Source organism: Halictus rubicundus, chromosome 1, assembly GCF_050948215.1.
Source record: "Halictus rubicundus isolate RS-2024b chromosome 1, iyHalRubi1_principal, whole genome shotgun sequence".
In the NCBI taxonomy this organism is placed as follows: domain Eukaryota; kingdom Metazoa; phylum Arthropoda; class Insecta; order Hymenoptera; family Halictidae; genus Halictus; species Halictus rubicundus.
The window spans coordinates 21,178,167-21,206,060 of record NC_135149.1 but is presented as its reverse complement, the minus strand read 5'-3'; the positions used below and the strand labels follow the sequence as shown (position 1 = coordinate 21,206,060).

General features: G+C 47.4%; 1 protein-coding gene across 2 annotated transcripts; it reads left to right on the top strand.

Annotated features, from left to right (window-relative positions):
- Positions 1–64: 64 nt before the first annotated feature.
- LOC143357408 (uncharacterized) lies at positions 65–27,787 on the top strand. Of its 2 annotated transcripts, none has more exons than XM_076793888.1 (8): positions 65–339; positions 13,196–13,242; positions 16,997–17,121; positions 18,228–18,455; positions 23,212–23,876; positions 23,957–24,156; positions 24,392–24,557; positions 25,115–27,787. In XM_076793888.1, exons 2-8 carry the CDS (start codon positions 13,206–13,208, stop codon positions 26,679–26,681), a joined length of 2,988 nt encoding a protein of 995 aa, XP_076650003.1. In that variant the 5' UTR covers positions 65–339; positions 13,196–13,205; the 3' UTR covers positions 26,682–27,787. The 2 variants fall into 2 exon arrangements, with proteins under 2 accessions (XP_076650003.1, XP_076649992.1); XM_076793877.1 differs by having other exon boundaries at positions 24,389–24,557.
- Positions 27,788–27,894: the final 107 nt, after the last annotated feature.

Below are 27,894 nucleotides of genomic sequence, written 5' to 3'. Positions count from 1 at the left end.
TCCTGCTGCTGGCTTTTCCACTTCCATCGCACAGTCTTGTTGCCGGACCGGACGCGGTCTTGCGCGGTGGTACCTCACGAAAAATCCCGATTCCAAAGAGACGTTCCGTAAAACTGACCCCTGTCCGCTCGCCACCAGTTCCAGCCGCCGATTCACAGTGTTTACCTATCGAGATCGAGACCGAGGCCCGAGGATCGTCTGCACCGAGAGAGAGAGAGAGAGAGCAATTCGCCCGCGGTGTACCAGTGTGAGAAATTGTATTTCGAGTGCGCCTCGATGTGAGGACGGTGCTTTCATGAGGGATTAAAAGAAGAGACAATCAACGGAGCCGAGAGACAGGTCTGTGCGATTTTATATCCTAACGTCCAAACGTCTGGGTAACACCTTCCTCGAGCCGAGCACGTTTTCGCCAGAAACTGCTGTCCTATCGATACACAAGCATGTAGATCACGATCGTTTCGATCGGAATCGAGAGACACCTCTGCTACTCTGTTTTTCTATCTTAATCATCCGCAGGTTCTCGCGAAGAATCGATAGCTTTATTGCGCGAGAAATTGTTTCCCGATCGAAACAAGAGTGTATAGATCGACGATCTCGATCGTGTCGATTGCCCTAGGTCTGGCGCGTGACGGTACCGCGGCGAAAGTCGGTGGCCGGGCAGGCGGCGTTGCTCAGGCAGGCCGAGTTCGAATGAAATTTGGATTACCTAAACGCGCCGGTGGTAATCACAGTGTTTCGCGTTTGACGGAGAAGAAGAAGCGGCGCACGGCTCCCATCCATTCCGCGGGCGGAATGTCAGCGTTTTCTTGCGACAGTCCCTCCACCACGTGAGCCGAGCGCCGCCTGTTCCGAGAGCCTGCAAAACCCGTACGCCTCGCGGCTAGTAGCGAAACCGTCTCGCCTCGCCTCGTCTGGCCTAGCCTCAGCCCCGCTTCGCCCGATATAGTCGAAAAAAGAGCAGATTGGAAGCGTAACGCAACGCTCTGGTATTTAGACGCGCGAAATTTTCGTAAGAAGAGAAAACAGCGAGACCGCGACCGCTCTGTTGCCAGCCGTCGACAACGCTTTTCTCCCGATTTCGCGACGCTGTTTCACTCGCGGCAACAGACCAGCGAGATCGAGCGCTTGAGAAACGTCGCAAACACGATTCTACGATCGATCTACAATTTTCAAAGACCGAACGGTCCAGGAAAACAAGGGGAAGAGAGTGATCTCGCGAGAGAAGCGTCGAGCGGGTCCCGAGATAAAAGCGTCAGGACTTTCGCTCCGGCCGTCGCATCCTTCGGACGTTTTTACACCTCCGGATGACAACGAAAGCGAACTGGTTCTATCGACGAATTCGCCGGCCGTCCAACTTTCCACTCGTTCCTTTTCCTCGCCGCGAGAGAAAGAGCGAGAGAGAGATAGAAAAAGTAAAGGAGCGCGACTCCTACGCCCGGCGTGTGCCCGGCGATATTTAATAAGGTGAAAGGAAAAAAATATCGGCGGTAGGTAGGTTTGCACCGCAAGGCACAAGCTCGCGCTCGCGCTCGCGTTTTCGCGCGATCGCTGAAAGAGAGTCGAGGAACCTGGCCGGGCTCTGCCAATCGCGAATTTCTATCCGGGGATCGAATCGCTAACGAGCAAGAGCGCCGCGGCCGAGAGTTTCGTTTTAGGAAACGGGTGTTGCACGTGTCGAGGGACCGGCGCACGCAACAGAGCCACCGCTCCACCAGGAAAAGCGGCGGGCACTTTTTCCCGAACGAGTTCCCGTTGACCCAACCGCAGCACCGAACGATCCACGCACGAGGAAATGAAATCCTCGCCCGGGCGCATCCTGCAAGATCATCGGCGAGATACCCACCAGTCCCGATTCCGTTCTCACGCACTCGATCGCTCGAAACAAGCCGTAAACGCGATTTATGCTTCCCGCGGCTCGTTCCATTGTCGAATCACTCGTTTCCCGCGTTACAACACTTGCGGAACCAGCAGGGAGAAGCGAGAATAATGGAGGCAATAATCGACCCTGTAACGTCTCCACTGTTCATTAATTGTATACAGCTTGTAGCCGGAATCTTTATACGATGTTCATATGTCACGACAATATTCATAGCATTGTGTACTAGAAACTCAGGCGTCGGATAGCAATTACCATGATTTTTATCTACGATCACTCGCGTTTTCCGTAACCTCGACAGTGCGACCAACGCCACACACACTCTCTCTCTCTCTCTTCGTCTTTTCTCTTCGTCTGTCCCTTTCGTTCTCTCCTTCCTCCTTATCGCATTCTAACGCGTCCACGTCCACTTTCGATCGACGAATTCCGCGGCCGATTGTATGTACACAGGCTTGAAAGTGAATTTAATTTGCCCGCTGCCCGTTAGACACGCCTAGTCGATCTAATTACCAGGACCACGAAATCATGATCCGAAAGAAATCAATTTGCGATCGGCTCCGGCCCTCGCGATCCCCTCGATGCGAACCAAATGTGGCTTCGTTGGTTGGAAAGCGATTCGTACGCAACATTGCTTCGTTTTTAATCCAGATCCCCTGAATTATATCATCCTCATCTCTCTGCTTTATTTGTTCTACACATTTACTTGAAGAATGTTCGAACAACACGTGTGTTAACTTACGGCCATTCTTCAGAAAAATTAGACCGTGACCGTAACCAGTGTAGTCGTTAAACTGAATTAAAGTGCTGTATCCTGTAGACTAACAATTTAAAATTACGAAAAAAACCACAACATACTGAATCAGTGTACGGGGCAGAAACGATTGAAATACCGCAAATATCGTTTGCACAATTGGCTCTAAAAAGCGTGTGAAGATCGACGTTGGATAATAAATGAAAAGTAAATTGTCGAAGGAGAAAATCGACCAGGAAAGATAAACGTATGGTCTCATTGGGAGATATTGAGCAATCCGCTCGTTTACGTCGGGCTCGAAATTGTTTGCGAACAGCACCGGATGTTTCCTGAAGGCAGACTTTGTCAAATCCGTATCGATAAACAATATGAGAGTATAACAGGCAGCGTTACGACACGAGAACGCGCTCGTTCGCTTACCCGCTTGCTCGCTCGCGAACGCTTGCTCTGCTTTCTCCCGCTCTACGCCGCCGGAAAAATAAACGAGCGACTTCGCCGTAATCGCGCCACCGGAATAGGCTTAATGGACGATCGCGATTCGCTGCGAAAACCGAGCGAATTTCTGCCTCTGTGGCCGGATTCCGATCGAGTGAATAAACGGCGACGCGCGACCGACAGATAATTGCACGTAATGGCCGCACACGCTCTTTGACGGACGTGTAATTGGATAGAGAAGACGAGTTTCGTCACATGTTCGCTCGTCGTTCGAATTCATCCTACTCGCAGGCTGTCGAAAGGTTAACGCTTGCCGCCGGTGCGGTATCAAGTTCAATCCGTGAATCACACCAGCAGAATCCTCGATGATTTACTGGAATGCAACATTTTCATTTGCACGGGAGATAATTGACGAAACGTACTCAAGATGTGCTCGTACGAGAGATACAAAGAAGAAATAGAATTTTCATAAGAAGCCAGAGATAATTTACTTGAACGCAACAGGCTTCGATTCACAAGAGACATAATTAGCGAAAAGCATTGATCTTGTGCAAAAAACCCGAAGAAAAAGTGGAAGATGCAAAGTAAGAGAATCCTGGATAATTTACTTGAAAGTTAATTTACTAACTGACCAAAAAGTGTTGAGGAGGTACTAAAGTACGAAAAGTATGTAAGAGAATGATTCATAAATGAAGGGAAGTGCAATATACGTAGCATAAGAAATTAAACCTAGGATGTAGAAGAACAAAGTTGTAGTAAGACATCAGAGGAATGAAGAGTGGCAGGATAATACTACTTAAAGTATACGCGACTTGGAGAAATGGTTGGATGCTACTACTTAGAATGTGTATACAACTAGGGAAAAGTGGTCAGAATAATACCACTTTGACGGGCACACTTTTAAAAGCCGCGTGTAGGTAGCAATCTTCTGCTCGAATGCTAAAAGTTAATATTTCTAGAAGAGTAGTGAAGCAAGAACGAAGATACAAGAACTCTATTGTATTGTAAAGGACACATTGAAGCAAGAATAAAAAGTAAGAACTCTAATGAGCCCTGTCTTGTAAAGGACACATTGAAGCAAGAATAAAAACGTAAGAACTCTAATGAACCCCGCCTTATAAAGCACACATTGAAGCAAGAATAAAAGCGTAAGAACTCTAACGAGCCCCGCCTTGTAAAGCACACATTGAAGCAAGGATGAAGAACTCATTCGAGCCCTGTCCTGTAAACAACATACTCGATTAAGGAAATTAAACGCAGTTCTGGCACAGTATTTTGTGGATTGAATCGCACACAGATTAACCTCCCGGCGTCTACTGAACTCCCAAGCAGTTAATGTAAATTATAGTGTACTTTAGCACAGCGAAGCGATGTTATTCCATTTACGTAGCTCGCACGCCTCATCAGCAATCTTAGTTTGAACCGCGGTGTACCAGTTTCTGGGTCAGGTTTTAAAACAACCTGCTGCACCCTTCTGCATATCGTCTGCGCCGTGTTTACATCGAATAATTGCCGGCCAAAGAAGACACGCTAATCACGTTAGATCCCGCCGCAGTTTCACGGCATTTCCACTTAAGAGCACGGTAATCGAAGGGTTCCCTTTGTACCGTGGTTGTTGGTGGTCGGCGAAACCGCGTAGGTAGTCCTTTTAAAGAGTCTCGAATCGATGGGGAACATCGTCAACCTCATCAACGTTCGCCAGGCTGAAAATTTATCGTCTCTCTAGGTTCTTGTCGTGATTCCTCGGACAACGGTGTGTCGAAACTCTTCTTCGCTTAAATCGCGTCGCTTCTTCATTCTGGTATTATTGAACCGTTGTAACGTGTCCTCGGTGTCAACGTTATCGAATATATTTTAATCCGTTACGAGGAATTAGCTGCGAACGAAAGGCTTCCAGGAAATAAATAGTGGAAAGAACACGGAGAAAGAGCGGATTCCGTGGACGCCTTAGGATAAAGCGAAATTTGAGCATCGCTTTCGAAACGGGGCCCGAAGTGTGTCAGGCAGCTCTACGAGGCACGCGTGAATATTGCGCGATTGTCCGCTTTCGATGACACCAGGCACATCCTGCCTATTATCAAATTGTGGAGGATCCGTGCGCGAGAAATTAGCTCCGAGATGTTGAACGATTAGAGTAAAAATGCGCTCTACTATTTTGTAGCAGATGCGTTACATTAAAGCAGTGAGTTGAGCCAAATATTAATTCACCTTCGATATTATCTTGTTCTCATAATTACTCATAAATAGGCTGCGGATGTTTAGGCAAAATAAAAATTGTTAATTACACGAGAGCTACGCGTAGTCCTTTGTTTCAATTATCCTCGATAATTTGTCAATGGTCTTGCCCGTTTATATGCATAAAATCCGCAATCTAATCGTTACTTTCGACTTACTAAAATTATTAAAGGAAGAAATACATTCTTCAGCGTCTTGCGACAGACGAGTTTTATTTCGCATAAAAATCCGCAGTCCACTCACAAATAACCGGACTGACAAGGACACGAATTAATCAGCAAAGTGTTCATCGGGTCTTCTTTAAACGCTCGGCAAGATGCAAAAGATATTTTTTAACGGGCACGAGCTCACGAACGAACCCCAATCTGCAAGACGAAGCACGGTTGCGCAATTCAAGTAATACGCGCAATCGCTCGGACGTATCGCAATCATCTCGGAGATAATTGCGCCGGGGACAGGCGAGAGAGAAAGAATTTGGTGGCGGAGAGAACGATCGACGACGAGAGACCGATGCCTAGAATTTTCACCCATAGGCAATACCCTTCGGCTGTTCGGTAATCGCCCGACGCCGATGAACCGTGGTGTCCCGATACTCCGTGTAATTTACGGACGCGATTGTAATTTCTAAAGCGGCAGGAAGCGCCGGTGAAAGATCTCTTGTACGATTCAGCATCAGCCTCGTTATGCTCTCTCGGGGAACGATTGTTGCTCCTACACCTAAGAGAAAGAGCTAGACGAGAGGCGTTGTGACTTCACGACACATTAATTGCGCTAATTATACAGGGGAGACTCGGCCTTTCTCGCTGTTACTCTCAGGGAAGAAGCCACGTCGAACACTCCGAGTTTCTTATTTGTATGGGGGTTTTCCCGCTGCGATGACTGGTCTGCTATTCGGGAATTACCGGTTGCGAAATTCGATTGGAGTCTGCGTGTATTTTCTATTTTTCGACTGGTGTGAAGTTTTATCCACTGGAATTACAGCTAAGAAGTTTGCTGAGTTTAATACACAGGGTGTCCGCAAGTAAGCCGAGTGCACGTGCACTAGACAAATTTTCAAACTCATTTTTCTCGAAAACAAAGCCTTGTATCAACAAATTTTATTCTATATTTTCGACTCAGTTTTTCATGTAGAATCATCCCCTGCTCGGTTGTACCACCAGTTACGGGACACCCTGTATCTTTGAGAAAATTGCAGATTGCATGAAGTTACATCGTCCAGAGTATCCGTAAAATTTGCAAATGTGAGCGCCGGATTTCGTTTTAAATATTATTTTCATTGCCCGTACTTGTCACCTTATAGACGAATTATTGCCATAAGGAATTAGAAAGTATTTGCAGGGTTTCGTGTTGGGACAAATTATTCTCGCTATTAAAAATGTGAAGGAATTTGCGGCGTCTCGATCGGTTGCTTTTTAAAATCGTAACAAATTACGCGCGTTCGTAAACGTCGCGTTTTCTGGGGTTTCACGAATCCGAGCTCGCCGCGAAGGCATAATTCCGGCTTATTATAAGCGTAATTAGCGGCGCAGATGCCGAGATGACGTTCCCAGCGCGAAAACTCGTAAAATCGGCGCTGAACAAGACAGGATCCTTCGAAACTTGCTGGACCCCTCCCGTCCAGGAGTCGTAGCGCAGCTCGCTTGCACAATGTGCCGACAAAACGACGCGAACGCCGCTTTACGGTCGAATAAATTTTATTCGCCGCCGGAGAGTGAAATCATTTATTCTCGAAGCCGGTTCTCGAACGCGAAAACCGCCTTCTCACTGTTGTGTACGAGCATCGGCGCGATCGGGCACCGCAAAAATTCGGCGTTTGTCAATTAGACCGTGCTCCGCTCGATTCCTGGTTGAAGGAACCGATCCGGACCGGAAGACCCGCGAATTTAGAAATCCACCGCGCGATGATCGCGTTCTACCACTCCGGGAACGATTACCGATCAATGAACAACCGATTACATAAGACGGATCGCTCTTACCGAACCACGGATCGTGGTCGATGCTCGATCCTGGAAGCGTGCATTTCAGTTCGCGATCCGAGCGAGAAATCATCGTGTTCGTAAAACTCCGATAAATCACCGGTTTCAAAATGCTAACGCGACGAGTGTCCGATAGAAAATGTTCCCCGCGAAATCTGGGCAATTGAATCGATGAAACCGAACCTGGAAAGTGGCAACTGGTCGTAGTAGCTACTGCTTCAATCCCTGTTCAATGAAATTCGATTTTCTCGAATATTGCACAGTAAAAGTGAGTTCTACGTGGACGCATATGTTTTGCAGCAGCACGGGATGAATAGAAAATGCAATTTTTGCGTGTAACGCAACAGATGCAACTGTGCCAAGTCACTCGTGACCCCGAATTAAAAAGAAACTGATTCGTAAACTTGGTGAAAGATAATGATCACCCATATGCGATCGACGTGGCGGCTGACGTATCGGCAAACGAAGAAATTCTTCCGGAATCAGTTTTTCGACTGTTGTTAGAATTGATGAGGCTGTTTAGGGAAAGTTGATGAGCGGTTTGGACGATTCCTCGCGCGTTAGGGTCGTTAGTTTGCGAGCTGTGTCCGATCCGGTCGATTCCGGCGCCTTGACACGAAAAGCCAACGAGCATTAAGACACACCTTCGCCGCAATGCGACGTTGCTCGATTTTCATGTCTCGAAGGTGGGCAGGACTCCGCGGAGCCTTTCCCGAGGACTCAAGGTCCGGTCTTTCAAGGGAAAACGGCTTCAAATCGTCACGGCGATCGGCGATCGATCCCGTCGTGCCTCAATTTCGACGGGTTACGACAGACCGGTCGAACACCTGAGTAAAATCGATCGCAATACGGTCGTGCTTATTCCATATTCTACGAACGAGCCGGTCGGGCACGTTCGCCTGCACAATCGAACACTTTCTACATACAAAGTGGCGATTCCCTCTGTTAAACGACGCAAAACGCCGGCGACGCAAAGGAAAACCGCATTCGCGGTGTAACGTCACCCCGGCCTTTCGAACGGACTAGGCGGTCGGTCACTGTAAACACTATGCTAATGCTTTGAACCTGTTTTATTAATAATTTAGTGTCACGCCGGCGGCAGAAGGCAGGATTGGCCGAGGACAAACATCCGGAGAATGTCACGGGTTTCAAACAATCGAGTGAACTGTGTGTGACTTCTTAGTCTATTTGAAATGTAAATCATGTAACTTTTTTTTAAATAAACCTTCTTACATCATTAGACAGCGTTTGTAGCAAATTATAGGTGGGTGTCGTTTCAAACAATAAAAAGATTACAAGCATTTAAGAGTATGAATACACTCTAAACAGAGAAATAATTTGGTTTCCACGTTTCCCGATTAATGCAAACGACTTTTATTTCGCATGAAAATACGCAGCCTACGCATCTTAAGTTTGGACGAGAACAGGTAGAAAGGAGTTCTTGAAAACTTGCTTTGAATATGTTATTTACCTGTAATATTTATGTAAATCGTTCACTGTTCAAACCTTCTTTGTATTCCTCCTGTGGAACTCCTTGTACTAGACCTTCTAGGTTAACCTGTTTCTATGAAACACTTTATTATAGAGATTCCAAAACATGTACTTTACGAGAACAGTTGCCAAAGAAGTTCCTAAGGCTAACATTTCTTTCCACAAAAATTCCACGGGAACATACACGTTCTTAAACAAGACGTAAATTCGAGCATTTAACTTAAAGCAGGAAAATACTGCATACTTAGAAATATTTTTAACTGGCTGTTTGGACTCCGAAGAATGCATTCACCGAATGTTATTAAGTAGCCTGCAGTCGATGTGCAACGAAATGAAGTGCTCTAACTATAGATCAGCTGTGTTACAAAACTGCTGCCTTCAATTAATTTTGTTTTGAATAAAACACAGCGTAGAAAGTATACGGGCGGAATGGTTATGTAAATAGCACCTACGTGCACCGGCGTGCATGCTTTTGCTAATACAATATCAAGAGGCCATCGCGGTTTACGTAATATCGATGAAATATCACCTGGTTTTACGAAGTCGCGTGTCCCAATACCGATGTACGCGGGAATGAATCTCGCTACGTCTGACCAGATACGTCTCGATCCACTGTGCAGTCTGCGAGCCGAATCCTGACGTTCCCCTAACGAGTTACGACGATCAACGGTCGCACGAATTCTGCATTACCAAGGCGATTGCTCGGATGAGACACTTTCTATCCGCGAAGCTGTAATCCGTGCAACGGCGAACACGAAACGCCGACTGTTTCATTATTATGAACACCCGTCAGTCAACAATTCAATCTTTCTAGCCTTGATTCTTATAATACACATTTTTCTATACAGTTCAATGAAAGTTTATTCAATTCCGAACCCTGGGAGTACGTAAGATTTTTTCATAGGCTATTGTATTTTAAAAAATAGCTCCAGTCCATTTTTGGTCATACCTAGTCTATTTTCTCAGGATTTGAAAAAGTGAAATTAATGCACCCGTAACTCAACCATTCAATCTTTTTATTATGAATTCTTATAATACGCATCTTCCTATATATTTCAGTAAACTTTTCTCTAATTCCGAACACTGAAAGTACACGAATCTATTTTTTCAAAGACTACTGTATCACGAAAAATGGCTGTTATACAATTTTCGTAATACTCGATCTATTTTCTGCGGATCCACGAAAGTAAAATTGATTAAACGTTGTATGGTAACTCCTGATACAGTACTGAAGACACAGGCGGAAGAACATAAAAAGATTACGTCTACGTTTGGAGAAAAAAATTATTATTCATCATCCACTTTTCTCATCTTTCTGTTTAGAGTATTTTGAAGGTCGTGAAGATCAACAATTTTCCGGATGCAGCTCGGTCTCCTTAAGTAATACCGCGTTGTCGGCCGATATTAGCATTCCAGAGCCGAGCATTAATTGTCCAGTGCCTTGACCTCGCGCGGTTCGTTGCGTGTCGCGGAAACAGCGTCGATTCGCCGTTCAAACGTAGCCGGGATCGAAACGATGCCAATAACGTTACCTAACGATCATCTGAATCCGCGGGATTGGCCTCGGGAAATTCTACTCCCGCGAGAAAGTAAATGGCCCCGCTGGGAAAAACGTTTCCAAGGAATGTCCGATCGAGACGATCGGAATCCACTGTACGCCGGCGTCGCGTATCGATAAGCGGACGGCTGACTTCAGTTGGCCGATTCTACTGTCGACGCGCGGATTCGCTTTTCCGGTGTACGCTCCATTTCTTCGCTCTTTCCGCACTCGTGCGGCAACATGCATCCGATTCTCACGCCCTCGTTCGAACTAATTATGTTTCCCGTGGAAAAGCGAGACGCCGAACGTGGAAGACAATACGAAACCTCTTGCGTCAACGATCCGGCCGTAATCACGCGTGATTTGGTATGGAAATGATGAAAAATGACGCTTCTTCGTACTCGTAGACGCCGATGCCCGGGTCTATTTTGACTCGGAGTATTAACAATTCCTAGCTATTAAATGGAATGAATAAAATGTTGAGTAAGAAATATATTGAATGTTACAGAAAATTCTGAAACAAAAGCTGTGAATGGTGTTAAGCGACATCAACTTTGTAATTGTGAAAAGGGTCCACCGTTCGAGGGTTAGACTGTTTAACACGTTGACTGCCATGTCACCCATATGTGGGTGACGGAATTATTTTTCATTGTACCAAATTTGTTTAGGGTCTGTAAAATGCAAGAAAGTTGGAGGACTACACAATATCATACATTTAATTTTTTTAATTTTTATTTTTATTAGATAACTTACTTTGATTTTATGGAATTTTAAGGTTTCTGGTTTGGCAGTCAAAGCGTTAATGCAGCAACGAAGAGCCTAACCTCTGACTATGCAAACTGCTAAAAATTGTTTGGCAAAGGCAAACACAGCTACAGGAGTGCAATACGCGCAGCTCTAATTACAAAGCAAACACTGTCCATTTTTAAAACTAATTTTGGCTGAACTGCGAGAGTGAGAGTCTCCGCAAGGCTGCTCAATTTCAACCACAAACTGATAATTATTCTGTAGGACTCATCGCAACAATTTTCCGGATAATGGAACGTCGCCTGGCGTTCGAGCGGCAAGCATAAGGAAATGAAAGCCTGCCGAGCGGCGGCCTGTTCTGCTTTTGAAGGCTATCGGGTTTTGCAACCACGCCTCCGTGCATTGTCGATCTGAAAAATCGCCGCAGCCAGTCCCACGGCAGAAAAACAAGGGGAAGCTATGCGGCCGAGACAATTTCCCCGATCCGAATTCGATCGGCACAAAAGAATTCCATATCGAGAGGCTAGCTCTCGGTTTTTCTCGCGAGTCTGCATGAAAGCTTGTGGTTCGCGGAAAGAGGGAAACTATGGCCGAGAAAAGCGCGCCGATGACGACGATGACACCGGAGGAGTCGAGTCGATTCGATACGTGCAACTGGTCGTGCCAGCCGTCGTCGTTTCCGGTGACCTTTAGCGGCCGCAGGATGACCGTTACGTGTGTCGTAACGTAACGTAATTTACCGTAAGGTAACGTTGCGAGTGTCGCGTTCCTCGAGCCTTAAACCGGGGAATTAAATTTACGGAAACGGTACACCCGCTTCGTAGCTATTTACATCGCGGAGGGTAATTCACGATCGTAAGGAAACGGCCCGCGAGAGCTCGCGGCCCGATAAAATCCTGAGGAAGCGGCGGAATAAAACGGAGGGAAACGGTACGTTCGACTCGCGGCCGTTTATTTCGCAGTCGAACGCGCAGAGGATCGCACATATTTCGCGATCGTTTCGCCGCCGGAATGCCGACCGCCTACGATTTCCGGATACAGAGACCAGCCAGAATTTCCCAGCACCGGCTGCGACTCTTCTCGGTTCTCAGCCGCGACACCGGCGAAAGAAAGCAACAAAACGAAACTTGTGTAACCGCGCGGAGATTTTCCATCTCCAGCGGCGTCCTCCCACCATGGGTCCTCTTTTCCTGCCGCTTTTACGCGAACGATAACGAGCCGTCTGCGAACTGGAGCGCGATAGACCGCTTAGTTAATGCGAAAATATGCCGCGCCGTCGAAAGCGATCGAGTGATCTATATTTTTCGAGCTGGAACACCGGCCCTCTCCGTAAAAAATTCCGCGGAGGATATATTCGGGAAATTCAACGGCGAGTTTCATATTTTAATGTAAATATTGCCAAGGAAACGTTTTCGTTGCGGTAGCGTTGGTACACAAAGTTATCGTTAGTATGACAGCGAGGTTTTCACTCTATCGACGCTCTCTTCGCTGGTATCGAAGCTGCAATGTAAACTGGGCCTTGCGGCAATCGAGGCTGCGCCGAGGCTCGAAGAAATCTCTAGCTGAAGTAGTCAAAATCGTGAGCCCGCAAGGTCGCTTTCACCAGATTCTCTTTCGTCGAGGATCACGAGAGATCGAATACCCGAAGGCCGTCGGGTAGGTTCATCGGAACACGAGCGGACGAAATGTTTGCCCGCGCAAGGACGGATTGCGGCACCCGACGGATTTCTTCTTCTCCCGATGACGATCATCAAGGAGGATAGCTCTGTTATGCGCAGCGAGAGGCAGAATCCCTCTCTCTAGTTGGTTTTAATAATTAATAGAAGCGACTTGCCGGTGACGACAAAGTCACACCCGGTATTACGTGATCGTGCATTTATATAACACCCACATTATCCTTGCATTATATGGTTAGCAGTGGTGACAGCACAGAGAAAGTTCCTATTCGTTCCCATATGCTCGAGTGGCTGCACGGTCTACGACGGCTAGAACTACGTGTCTCGATTATGCTCGGCACAACTCAATATCGCGGCCCCTAGGTACGCCACGACTCGCGGAAATTTAAATATTGGCCAACCGAGTCCTGCCCGGAACACAAATTGGAAAATTTGAGATTGAACGCCTTTCTCGTTTGTCTGTTGCAGTTGCACCAACATGCGGGAGAAAAGGTGGCTTCTGCTCGCTCTGTACGGTAAGTTGCCAGTTGGCTACCTTGTGGACTAGCCTCGGGAGGCATACGCATCGTTTAGCTACTCGGTATTGCATCTTCGCGACGATTAATGAGTATCACGCTTTATTGCAGCGGTGAGGTATTTGTAATTTTGAGCATTACGCTGTAATGTTTTTAGTTGAACGATGGTACGGACCCAAGTGTGACGGTAAAACAGCGTGTTTACGAAGACGTAAAGTAAGACAAACGGTTGATAGCAATGTAAATGCAAGACCGCTATAGATTGAACAAATTATTCACCGAGTAAAGAAGAAACTTTAGAGCTTCTGAAAGTCGATGTCGAGCACGAACGACGAAAGGTCCAAAAAGAACGACGCGCGTGTTTCGTTTTGGAGCCACCCGAATAAATTCCGAGGAAATTACAGTGGCCACATGCCGGGCGTCGGATAGCCGGTAATGGGTTCGGTTCGTGGTCCGAGGACTTCGTCGATAACGCGATCGACTTCGTGTCCTCGAGCGGCTTTCTACGCGAGTAAAAGTCCTATTGGAAGCGGATCGACGCGGCGCCGGGCGCTGGCACCGTCTCGATAATCAGTCCCTTGTATTTTTGGACTTTCCATATCCGGAAAGGAATGCCGAAGACAGGTCGACCTTCCACCCATACCACTCGAGTTTTGCATCTGCTCACTCAAGGTTCGTTCACACCGATCGGTTTCGGGCCCCGAGCTGCAACCGGCGCGGCAGAAAAATCCTGCGTTTCGTATGCAGGACGCACAGCCGGGACGCGTGACGCGCGAAACAGCTTTTACGACGAAGATTCCACGAAGGAAGAGACGTTGACATCGGGAATACCAACGAGGTCCGGTTCCTTTGTCCTACGGGAGACGGTTTCGAAACCCTTGAACGAGTAAACAAACCGTCCAGGATGCACAGTGGGGATAATTGGCCCGGAAAGCCGACACAAGTCATCACAGCGTTATTCGTAGCCGCAAGGTAATAATTAGACTGCGGATTTTTATGCAGCATAGAAATTTTCTGTATTATTTGCGAGACACAGGTGCTAAATCGATGTCCATTTTTTTTCCTAATAACTTGCCAGAGTTAACAGTAATACTCATTTTTGTCATAAATGCACAAAATCCGCAGTCTAGTAATATATTACACATCGTTGAGTTCGTCTTAACGTCAGCTAGAACACTATGAAATAAAGAGTACATTATAACATTTAGAAAAGTCAAGGTAATCTTCATTTTTGGTCGTTTCTATGATGCAAAAATTTACACAATCCTCTTAAAACATTTAAAAATCGCCAATAAGTCAAAAATTGTTTAAGAACGAAAGGCGTCTCATAGAATTAGCTTTCGACGAGTCCTGCTGCTTCATAAGCTTATAAAAGAGAAAAACGATTCCTCATACATTCGACTATCTCAAATAACAAAAATTTGAACGCAGAAATGTTTAAATTGACTTGTTGCTGACTTTTCGGGTCAAATACCCGACTGTGGGACGGTCAAACTCGTTCGGACAGCTGCCCCGATCGCGCAACAACCGTGTCCAGCGGAGCGCTTTCAGCCACGTAACCCGGTGTTAACATTTAAAGCGGATTCTGACATTTTCACCCGTTCGACGATTGCGTCGAACACCATACAGCTCGCGCGGAGACAGTCGAGGCCTTCGAAAACTCGTTTGAAAGCGACTCGCTGAAAGAATCGGTAGCTGCCACGACCACCGCCTCCCGGGGACCACAAAAATCTCTGTCTACCACGCCGCGAGCTACTCCCGAACGATCCTGACCTTCGTGATCCCTATCCAGGGAGACTATGCTCCAGGGCCAACGGTTAATGCAGTCCTTTGAACCGAACCTCGCCCCTTGCACGCGATAAATTGCAATCGCTCCCCTTCCATTTGTTAGGCGCTCGTAAAAGCTCCTCTGGCGCGAGATAAACGATCGCTGTACCGATACGTATGCAAATCTCGCCAATTCTTTTCCGTTCTGAATCGCGCTAGGCGCTGTACTTTCTATCTCTCGATATCTGCAAACTTATATGCAGATGCATTGCACACATTGTCTCGGGATAATTCTTTTAATTGTTGGCTTGCCGTGGTTCTTCGAGCATGTGCTATAAATCTGCATCGGTGTCTGCAATCATTAACCATACGTTCATTCTAGTCACAGGGGCGTTGCTTGTAATTTATCGAAGGTGTTACTCGAGTGTCTCCTTTCATTTCTTACAAAATTTCTGCCACTCGATATCCACAAGCTTATTCTCCCTATACAAACTCCCTGCACACATTGTTTGAAATATTTGTGATATTGCATTGAACGGCTCAAATGTATGTAAAGGAGTACTATAATGATTATAACAACAACGGAATCGTGCTTCGAACTCCAGAATCGGTAATCGGAACCGACGACGCCCGTTGCCGCGATTCGAGTAGCTCGGCAATGTCGTCACGCCCTTTTTATCGAAAATGTCAGGACATTCCCATTCGAGTGGGAAAAACGGATCGTAGACAATCGTCGAGGGGCGATACGCGATCGAGGTGAGGCAATGATTTGTTTATAACCAGCACAACGACGGCATGTGTTTCGTCACGAAAATCCGTTTCGCCGTTACGTTTCCCGTAGCCGGGGCGTGCCCACGCGAGCGTTTCCCACAAACGGAATGCGAGCGCGTTCCCATAATTCCTTTTTATGCAACGCGGCCGATGGGCGCTCGTTGCCGATCCCGTTACGACTCGTGTTTTTCAGCGAAGACGCCCACCCGGCCACCGATGGCCCCTATAACCAATTTCGGCAACCCGATCGACCATCATTCTTTGCCAGAAAGTTAACCCTTTCCACTAGCAAACCATTTATGTACATTCTAAATGACTTTTTCCATTGTATTCAACGAAGCTCGGTTCTACAATCGACGCGGGTTCTCGTGGACCTTCATTGTCCGTTTTTTCTTTTTCTCGTGAAAATAAGACGACGTCGATGGGAACCGGGACGGGGGAAAATTAATAACCGTCGCAGGGCGCCATGGGGCCCATCGCGAGCTGATTTATCGGTACCGGTTTTTCCCGCAGATGCGCTAAATTAATTGAGAGCCCGAGACATTTCACCCCGCGGACCAGTGTTCCCTAGAAAGCTGGGTACGGCGAAAGTATTTCGTTCTTTCCCGGCCGACGACAGGTTGTTCCGTCTGGTTCGATCCATTCCCGTCAATCCGTCGACCTTGAACCGGTTCGGATTAATTAGGCTCAGCTCGCGGGCAAAGATTCTGCGGTAATGAACACCAGCCAAGCGAAGCTGACGATAATGATTCGCGGATACGTATTATAATAGGATCGCGCGCGAGCGCGGATCAGCCTGGCGCATAGATCAACGAAAGCCTCCGGAGAGAGAAAGAGAGAGAAATGATCGATCGGCAGCCTTGATCCGCTTGAAAACAATTACCCAACCGAATGAACGAACGCGTTCGCCAGCGCCACGCGAAAAATTGCGACACACACGACTCTTCTCCGCGCGGTTCTTTCGCAATGGCGACGCTTCTTCGCGATTTACGCAAGATCTCGCGGACGCGTGTGCCGCGGTTTGATTGTTCTTCTCGGTGACGCGACGAGCCTCGCTATGTCCCGTTCCAATATTCAAACGAATCGAACCTTTCCCGTCGCCTTTAACCGATCGGTAGGTAACGCGTCCACCGAAACGGATAGATCGATGGATCGACGGTGTGATCCTCGATCCAGGTTCGCGACCGGTTTCGCTGATGATTCCTCTGAATTCCAGGACTCGTTCTAGCCAATGCAGTTTCGGCTGCGCTCAAGGGGACCAGGCCGAAATTCAAGATCGCGACCACCTCCACGTCAACCACCACCGAGGAGAGCACTGCGAACGAGAACGAGGATGACGAGGTAAATCCTGTACATCAGAACGACCCTATAGATCATAGCCAACATCTTGAACTAATAGTCCCCAAACTTGCAGGCCGCTCCAAAAGAATATTGGACCACCGAGACACGCGTGTTCTCGATTACTTAGTTCTTTAGAATTTTTCTACCGAGTTCTTTAGAATTTTTTTTACGGAAAACTATAGAGTCCATTGTTCTAAAATTTTCAGGATACCTTGCCATACTATTGAGGTATCAAGAGAAATTTTCTTAGACCGAATATATACGCTCACTGTTGAAATAAAAATAATAGTTGCCCAGCACGAAATTGAAGAACTGGCGTCGCTTGATAGAAAGGACAGCATGTACAACTTCGTCGGAGTGTCCATGTTTCATCGGACAGTGAGTTATAGTTTGGAGAACGCTGCTCCAACTGTTCGCGAGTACTCGATTGCTTCGCAGGTAGATAGTTAGGCACGATAGCATCACGGTTAGCATCATCGATTGCATTATTTACGTGTACCGGAATAGACCAGCCAGATCGTTTATCTTTCGATGATGCAAATCGTACCGACTGCAGTCACGACACCCCACGCATCTGTTTCTGCTGGCCAGGTGCATCCTCGAGTGCCTGACAGGAGAACTTAAAATACAGTCGCCGGCATACAATTATCTTTGGCCATTTTCTTTCTTTCTGGAATGTCTTTCAATCTGGCCGACGTGGTTCTATAATTGGACCACGGTGACGCGAAATCAATTAACTCGTAGCTAATCCCATCGTCTCGGTGACGAGCTAGACAGGTTCACCTTCGTGAAGGAACGTGACATCATCAAAGAGCACCAGCGGCTCATCGAAGTCACGCTCGCGACGCGGATAGCTACCATGGTAAACCTTCCGAACAGCTACCTACTCTCCGATAATTTTTGGTTACCTTGTAGAAATCGATATTTTTCATAACTTTTTCCTTTGCACTCATCGGCGGCCCAGCTTATTGTTAATTTCCGAGATTGTCGCCGAAAAAACTATCAGAAGGTTCACCGCTACTGTTTATAGAGAACTGCATTGTGGGATCGAGTGCACGGTAGAGCGATGAAACCCATGATGGAACGATTCCTTCAATTTGTTGCAGCCGACCACGACCACCACGCCGGCGACCACCGAGGCGAACGCGACCACCGGCCACGTTCTCACCGGCATCCCTCAGATAGACTATATCTGGGACCCTAATCTGCCCCGCGAACTGAACGGCTACAATCTCAGCGATTACCCGTTCTACAACAGCATACCCGAGGACATCGACTTCAAATGCGACGGACTGCACGACGGATTCTACGCCAGCGTTCCTCACAAATGTCAGGTGAGACGCCGCGCTTCGTAATTGCACTAGACGACGCGACACCGATACTCTACGCCGAAGAAAAGGCTATTATTAGCGACGCAAACGGAAAACCTTTCATCGACTTATTACGATGATTTGTCACTCCTTTCGCCGGGCAATCGGCGCAAAAATGCTGAAGCGGCTCGGACAGACTACGTGGGTCAATAAACCTTGTTCGTTTGTCGTTAACACTAATACACGATTTCGTATGTGGCGCGCGATCAGGGTTGCTGGTAATTATTGTTAGCCGCTTGGTAATGAAGTTTGCACCCCACACTATAATTCCATGACAGGCAATTCGTTTTTAACTCTCAGAACGCGAATATGAATGGCCGGGTGATGCCTTTAAAATGTTGGGTCTAAATGGACCCTGGTGTCGATATCCAAGTGTTGAGCGAATCAATAGCGTCCCGTTGTCTGTGTCGAGAGAACAGGAAGAGATTGCTAGCGATTATAGTACTCAAAAATGTTTTCTATCTCGATAAAATTTCATGGTTGGAGTCCACTTAAATGGAGCAATGAATAAGAGTTCCTGATAAACGATCCGAGAAGGTGTAATTAAACTTTGTATGCTCAGCAAAGACCAACAGAATGGACTATATACCCAGCTAGTGGTCATGCGGGCATTGCCAACATGAAACACATAAACATTGATGTCTTTATGTACTTTAGCCACGGTTACAAGACCTTCGGCTCGTTCCTGGTCTCTTCAAGGTCTGCGGGGTCCCGATCACAGAAATTCAAGGATTTACTGTATCCAGCGGTTCGCCTTCCATCTTTCTGTTTTATTATTCGGCACGGGGGCCGCCTTCGTAATTGAGCGAAGATTATTCGCTCCCTGTCCCGAAGACCTCGAAATAAAAATCCATGGCGTGAGTCGCGTTGAAAATTGCAGGACGAAGGACGTGCGAATCTGTGTGGGAAAGCAGCTCTTCTGGGTTAGACGGGTTCCACGCTGCGATCGGGAACGAGCCTTTTTTGACTCGATGTAATAAGGTACGGTGTGTCGTGATCTATATCGTAACGGTTCTCACATCTTCTCGCCCACTACGGTGAATCCCACTCTCACATTTGCCTAATACACGACACTGTTCGAGAGCCACAGGAAAAATGGACGGAAAACAAGAGAACAAATTTCGTTACAAACTGGAAAGGGAATGAAGATCCCAAGGAACTTCTTAAGTCAATAATACATGGACTTAACACGTACTTATCTTCATCGTTAAAATATTTGTTCTTATGACATTTAGAATTTTCATAAAGATCCACAGTAAATGGCCCAGACTCTTGGCTCCAAAGGTAACGAAGATTCTCTTGGTAGAAAGGGAACCATGAAGCGTTGACGTAGAAGTCGGGGGTGAATGAAAATCGCACGACACAACAGGAACGAATCGTACCGGAGGAACCAGAGCTCGTTATCCTGAAAGCAGAAACGCGGGATCGACCGCAGGCCGGGAGTAAAAGCGGGTATCGTGACCGTTCTAGTGAAAAGGAAAGTCAGTGTCATCTGGACGAGCGCTGGAGAAAGATTTTCTGACAAGGTGTGTCGTCCACTCGCGTAATGAACGGATGTCAACGATCCGTGACGTCGGCGCGCCTCCCTTCCAGCCGGCCATTTGCGATTCGCGATCGCGATCGCGATCCTACAGCAGACGAAACGTGCGACGGCCTTTCAGATTTCTACCGCGATGCCCCGTGACTACGGAAAACCGTGAACGAAAGCGAGTCCTCGAGCGAGATGCGGATGCAAAAAACTGCAACAGCTCTACGCCGGCGGATCGTTTCACTTAGTAGCTAGATCGCGGCGGAGCGGAGGCGTAAATCGCGCGAGAACCCGTCGATCCTCGATCACCAAGATGCACGATCGTCAACAGTCCAAAGAGGTTTCGCAAATTTCGATAGAGTTTTCCTAAAATAATTCCTCGAAACTCGTCTGTAACTTGCAGACTGCGGGTCTTCCTGCAAAATAAAAATTTTATGTGATATGCATAGACATTTATCCCTTCTCTTAAGAATTTTATTGAACCATGGGCAGTATACAGTGATTTCTCTATATATGTCGCCGAGGCCTGGATGATAAATGTCGCGGAAGTATTCCCACTACCGCGGGGTATACCCCGTGAGGGGCCTCGAACGCCGAGGAGTGTAAACAAAACGGTTATGTCTCCTGGACGATACAAGACGCTGGCAAGACCCGTGTTGTTGACATATATCGAAAATTCACTGTACTCGTGTTTTTTAAATCGTCTAATATTTTCACTGTTTTGTATTTCACCTACTCATACTTGTCATAAATGTATAAAATCCGTAATCTAGTAATCACCGTGTCGGTATACGGTGGGATTTGATCTAGGAGACTTTGACGATGAAGTAACCATCAAGGAATGATCAAGCAACCGGCGGAGATGTAATTGGAACGTCAACCGATATGGCTATGCCCGATCCCCTTATATTGTTCAATAGAGAAATTACATCAGCTAATGCGCAAGAAGTGAATTGGCTACAAGAGGATTGACGTATAGAATAATGCAAGTATTTAAAGAGATTAGAGTGCATTAGAATGCACTCCCTCGATCATGAAAATATACTGACTAATGCAGATGCGACTGATGCGGATTTAGAATAAAATTTGTCCTGAAATTCCACCGATTTAACGTGCTCAACGTACACTTGTACTTGCATTCAAAACGCATCGGACCAGGCGCAGCGACCATCATGCGGTCTAAAAACGTTGCTGGCATAACCGCAGCTTAGCCAACGGACAAAGGAGTCTGCCGACGGTTCAAGAAGCCGCGGAACAACCCGAAGAGGAGCTTCGCGGTCCGATACGCTTCCCGTCCCTGACCGTTCCGAGATTTGCGCTCCTCGATCCCGCGATTGTGAAAGCGATTGCACGCCGTATCCCTTTTCCGTCGTTCCTTATCGATTGTTTTGCCCGGGCTACCAAGCGAACGGCCCATTGTCATGCAAATGTTCACAGTTCTCGCTTCCTTCCCCTCCGAGCAGGCCGGATACCGATCGAAAAAGATCAAGTTCCGCGCGACTTGCACAAACGTTCCGATCGGCCCTGCTCTCTAACGATCTCTAGGTTTTGAAGAAATGATCGTGAAACTGGGCGATCGTTGAGCAAAGCTTGGGTTTTGACATTTACCGAGACAGCGTTGGTTGGGCAACGCGATCCGTCATCGGGAAATCGCTCGAGCGTCCAGGCCACGCCGAGATGCTTACCGACCAGAGTTCCGAGTCGTTTTGAGCAGAGTGCAGTCTCGCTATGCAAATACGCAACTGGCTGCTCCCTGTAATCCGGAAGAGGACTTTCCAAAGAACTGGAGTCGCGCACTGATGGGCAAATTACCTGATTCGCTTGCGAAAAGAAAAATCTGTAAACAACGTGCAGAGAAGTTCCTGGAAAGATGAAGATCCGCGCAGAAATAGTTATGCATTCTCTTCAAACATCTACTATGCACTCTGCAATACTGTCGCTGGATTATCTAACTCGGCAACTTGCTAATGATGCTAATTTCTATTGCTTCCTTCGAGCGACGTAGAAAGATTTCAATTTACTGAAAATCTTAACTCCTGTGTAACTTCTGTTTCGTTCGGGGAAAAAGGAATAGTAATGTCTGCAATAGATAGAGTAGATAGATTAGATAATTAGACTGCGGATATTTATGCAAAATAATTAGATGATTAATCAGTTCTACTGTAAAACCAAATCCCATTCCTGGCCGTGCGGCTGAATAAATGAAGACTATTAAAAACGTCTGTTCCCTTCAATTGCTTCGGAAAAATTCGCTTGAAGATTCGTATAAAAAAGGAGGTTATTCCTATTAAGGAGAGTGAATAAACGGAATAACGAGGAAAGAAAAAAGGAAGGCAATTAGAAGGAAGGAGGATGCGCGTCTCAGTTGGAGCGCATCAACGCGATTGATACGTCGAGAGGCTCGTTTTCGAGAAGCGAAACCGAGCGCCGAGCGAGCCGGCGAGGACGTGCTCTGAATGATTCTAGATGATTCCTACAGATAATCCGGTGTGGCGATACGTGTCGGACAATCGCGGATCTCCTTACAGAGACAAGTCACTCGTGCACTCCACATTGCGCGATGCACATTCGTGCGCCTCGCAGCAATTACCTGCGCGCACGTATTCTCGGTGTGAAAGCTGCAGCCACTGTCTAGCAGCGTCTGTGAAAAGTGTGTTAACACTGTCGCTGCGGCTGGCCCAGTCTTCGAGCTAGACACCTGTGTTCCCCAATTTTCATTTCCTCCGAAGAAAATCCGCAACCTGAACATGCAGTCGTGTGCAACGCTAAAAATGCATTGTGACTAGAGCGTTTGGACCGGATTAGACTGGACTGGGAGCTTGGAGCCGTGGAAGTTATTGCTTGGAACGTTATCTAGGCAAATTAAATAATATATTAGTCAAATCTTTACTTTCTCTGTTAATAGGATTAGAAAAGGAGTTCTAAATAGAAAACGGGTTCAAAATAGAAGTGGTTCTCAAAATAGAAGAGAACTTCTAAATGGAAAAAGAGTTCTATGAAGCACAGTAGGCCCTTTTTAAACAAAGATCTCGAAAGTAGCGATCAGATTGCATATTTGGATGTGACCAGTTGATTCAGAAGCAGAATTGCTATCGCCCCAGAGAAATTGTTTGGGGAATCCCAAGCTGCGAACCGCAAATTTTAAAAAATCACCAATAAGCCATAACATTGTACTTTTCTCTGCTCTTCAAGGTGTACCATCACTGCTTGTACGGCACGCGCTACGACTTCCTCTGCGCGAACTTTACTGCCTTCGACCAAAAGACGTTCATCTGCCACTTCGTTTCGGAGGTAGACTGCCCGAATTCGAAAAAGTACTGGCACAGGAACGACGCCCTATACAAGGCTGCCACGACGTCAACGACGTCCACGTCGACGACAACGACGACGCCAGCTCCTGTCACCCCTGCTGGACGTTCCTCCTCCAGAGACAGGGATCTTCCCAGGAGAAGAAGACCGCATAGAAGACGACCGGCTTACGATTACTACGACGAGTATTACGACGACGATTACAGTCGGCCGAGGGGTTACGGTAGGGACGACTACGATTACGAAGACAGAAAGTACAGGAGGGATCGGGACCGAGAGTTCCGGGATCGGGATCGTGACTTCAGAGACAGGGATGCGCCCAGATCTAGAGACGGGGTCGCCAGAGACGACCGAGATCGAGATACCAGTGCCAGGGACAGATACCCGAGCAGGAACAATAGGAGAGATCCGAGCAGAACGAGAGATCCCCTCGAGGAAGACGCCAGGGTCAGGCCGAGAGACCCTGATCAAGGATCAAGGTCCAGGGAAGTCGACGACACCGAGCTGGAGGATCGACGGACCGAGGATCGTCGCTACTCCGACAAAAGGTGGTTTGATAGAGGACTCTTCTTGATAGAAGAACACTTAGTTTCGGATCGATCTAGTACTCAAGGTGGTTTGTTAACAGATACAGGGACGAGTACGATGATAAAGAAGCTGCGTCATCTTCTTCGACATCCATTTCAAGCGCCGATGGCCTGGTGAAGCCCGCTGCACCTATAGCTTCAGTTTATGCTAGGCCTAGAGCTCCTCCGAAAATCAGGAGACCCGTGCCGCTGTCCGAACAGGACAAATACGCCTACAAAGCCACCACTGTTCCATCGACAGGTAATTCGACATGTGCGAGTCCGTCCAACGAGACCAGCGTGCGTCGTTTGCTAACCATCTGAGAAATGTAACGTCATTTGTTTATCTTTACTGGCCTGTCTCGCGTTGGACACAGTTTAAAGTGTCGATCTTCTTTTTCGAAAGACTTCTCAAGTGGATAAACTTATTTGCACGATATTTTGCGTGATTGTTTGATTGGGCGATTGTTCATTTTGTACCACTTGATTTAAAGCAGAAGAGTCCAGAAGACGACCGATAGACGCAGAGGACGATTACTACGAAGACGAAGAGGATTTCAGACCGATAAGAAGACCAATGAGGAGGAGACCGTCTTATCGAGACAGAGACAGAGATTTCTACGATACGAGGGACAGGGACAGGGACAGAGATCGACCCTTCAGGTAGGGTGACGTACGTACACAACACTGATACAATTATATTCGTCTGTCGTGATTAATCAGATTACACGATATCATGACGACAGATATCGCTGCACTCATGTCAGGGTAGGTTCATGTTGCGTCTGCAATAAAAGTCTCTAAACTGTCTACCGGAACGACGATACAAAGTTATCTTGTTGCATTCGCAGCGAAGCAGTAATAGATAGACCCGGTTTTATTCCTTTATTAATTTGTCTACATCAACAATAGAGTCAATGATAAAATCAGCGATAATAACAATGCGGAAGTAATGCTAAATTCTCGACGGTTGTGTCCCTGGTCATTTAGTAATCATTGCCCCGCTCGTTGCTCCGGCACGTCCACTATAAAACAATAGAATGATTCCTACGCTGTTATCGTCGCTCCGATCGTTTATCTCAGCTCCGACGTGGACGTGCCCTAACACACGCTCCTAACAACGATACAAGAACGTGATCACACTGTACCATTGTCGATACCCATACAGAACGAAACACCTTTGACCCCTGGTACAACGATTAAAGGATTGATCGTTTCAGACCGCGTTACCGAGACGAGGAGGAGGACCTGCGGCCTAGGAAGCACTCCGATCGCTCGAGAGATCGCTACTACGATCGAGAGAGGGACCGAGGAGCCGATCGCGGCAGAGACCGATCCCTGGATCGTGGGAAGGATCGAGCAACGGACAGGCCTGTGGATCGCGACAGAGGACGAACGCAGGAAGCCGAGAAGCAGGAGAGACCATACTCTTCGAGACCCACGGACAGAGATCGAGAGGATCGTCCCAGAACTGGCTCGAGATCGAAGGATCTGCAGGATCCCACGGACGCTCCACCTAGAAGAGGCAACGGTTACGAGAGACCAACCACTGTTGCGTCCACCACCACCACCACCTGTCTGCCGGAACAACTGGTCCACAAAGTAGAATCGGACTCCAAGGAGTCGGACAGGTCCGAGAGACCTTTAGAAAGACCTCCTGAAAGATCTCAGAGACCAGGTACGACGACCCGGGCGCCATTGGACGACGAAGAACCTCGTAGAGCTCAGCAAGACTATCAGGAGAGGGAGCAAGAGGACAGACGAGACCAAGGCCAATACCAGACTCCAGCGGACGAGTACTCGCAAGAGTACTACGACGAGCCCGAAGATCCACCGGTTCCTTCACCGAGAACAGCGGTTCGCATAGTGAAGCGACCGTTCGTGCCGTCCAGAGGCGGAAACGCGAACCCTAGAGGCTTGTCACCGGTTGGGTCGAAGGCGACCACGCCTAGACGAGAGGAAGAGAGAGTCACCGACAGGCCGAAGAGTTATTACGCGCACGAGGAGACTCAGGATCGTCCCCCAGAGCATAATCAGCAATCGAAACCGCGTCAGGAGGAGAAGGAGACTTACAACGCGTACAAGACGGTCCTGAACAGCCAGGATAGTCAGCGGGATCATAGGCCGGAAGAGTACGACTCTTCTCTCGCCAGACCCGCTGTTCGCAGACCAGGTGACAGGCAGAGGGAGGAAGAGACGCAGAAGCACGAGGAGCAACGCCAACAGAATTACGAGGAGGGGATGTCTAAATGGGCCGGCGAGGACTATTCCAGCGCCCAAAATAACGAGGGCAGCGCTCCCTCTCGAAGTAAGGGGAGAGTGAACGAGAATCCTAATGTTTACGGTCCTGCGGTGAAGAACGAGGAGACTCAGGAGCATCCGACCGGGCCAGGGAACTTCAGGATCAAACAGAGACTGAACGAGGTGACCCATCGGCTGCAGGACATCCCGGAGAGCGAGTACGACGTCACTCTGAACGAGGCTCTGACTCCCACCTTGAATCAGGAAGCTAATTTGCCGAGCGGATTCGTGTTGCCTCTTCACAGGCAACAGCTGGGAAGGGACACGATCCTTCAGCCCTCCGAGAACAACTACAAGGTCTCGAGGCCCGTGAATCAGCAGCAACTGCAGCAAAAGCCCTTTGTGCCCAGTCCTCAATTTCTGCCAGCAGCTTCCGGCAACGACAGGCTGAGGACCGTCTACTACAGACCTGCCGAGACCATTCAGCTCAGCGGTGCTCAGTACAGACCGCAAAGAGGACCGTGGCAAGATTACACCGGTTACTGAAAGGGTTCGACGTCGTTTACGCTAAAAAGCTACCGAGCTGTAACCGCGGAATCGAATCGACCTTGGAACACTAGAGAGCGTCTCTCGTTCGCTCGTTCTTGAGAGAATGGTTGATTAATGATCGGTTCTTTTCGGGTACGAGCGAAGTCGGCGGGGGTCCTCGGTCGGTCTTCTTCTCGATGTCTTTCAATGCGAAGCTCCGGGACAACGGATCGCTTCGTTGCTCCGGATCTTCGGTAGAAAAAGAGTATAATAAAGTAATCAAATAATCGCCGTGATGTTGACAAGCATCGAGCGTAGCAACACGATCGATAAAAAAATGCGACGCCTAATCGTGCTCTCCGCGTCTTCTGCTTCTTCTTCTTCTTCTTCTTCGAGACTCGAGATGATCAAAGAGCTGAGAAGTGTCTGTAGATGTCAGTCGAATTCGTTCTTTTTTCTTCTTATCTGTGTTATTGCGCTAAACGATCGTATTTTTTTCTACTTTCGGCCGAGCTTGTATATATATTCGCACGATTACCGCCGCGTATGTTCACGAGATTGTATTTCGCGTTAAATTATTCATGCAGGAACACGTGTACACGGTTATCTACGAAAGCACATACGTCGTCTCGATTTTCTTTCTTTCGATATTAGTAGCGAGTAAGCGTTCTCGATTATACAGACGGAATGTCTTGTAAATTATATCAACACTGTGACGTACGATATTAAAAACTGACTAAATACACCGATTCTTTCTTCTCCTCTTATCAATATAGCTTACAGTCAGACGCACGCCGGGTTTGACGAGAGTTATGGCAGCTATGGGTACACTGTACGACTGTTATTTTCTTTATTTTCGATTCCATATTTTATCGATATTCATATATTTACAAATTCTTCGTTGTGGTCGGTCTCGACCTGGTTTCGCTGATATGATTTTCGCGGATCTTGCGAACGCCGGAACAGTGTTTCGTTGTCGGACAGACAGACGGCACAATTTCGCCCAGGCTGTAACCCGTGCTTGTCGAACAGAGCCGAAGAATCGTAGATGATAGTCGTAACAAATTGTGCCAAGTGAGTGCGATTTAGTCGATGACGGGTGGTCTGTCGTGGATAACGGAAAATGCATCACAGAATCAGATTTGCATCTGAACGGAGCGCTGCTTGGTTCGGTCAATTTTTCGCAAAATTTCGACATTCAACGATTTAACTAATATATCATCGATAGTCT

Coding starts and splice junctions, on each gene's coding strand:
- LOC143357408 (XM_076793877.1), top strand. CDS start 13,206: ATGCGGGAGAAAAGGTGGCTTCTGCTCGCTCTGTACG. Junction 13,243..16,996: donor GCTTCTGCTCGCTCTGTACG/GTAAGTTGCCAG, acceptor TCTGAATTCCAG/GACTCGTTCTAGCCAATGCA. Junction 24,157..24,388: donor CACCACTGTTCCATCGACAG/GTAATTCGACAT, acceptor CTTGATTTAAAG/CAGAAGAGTCCAGAAGACGA.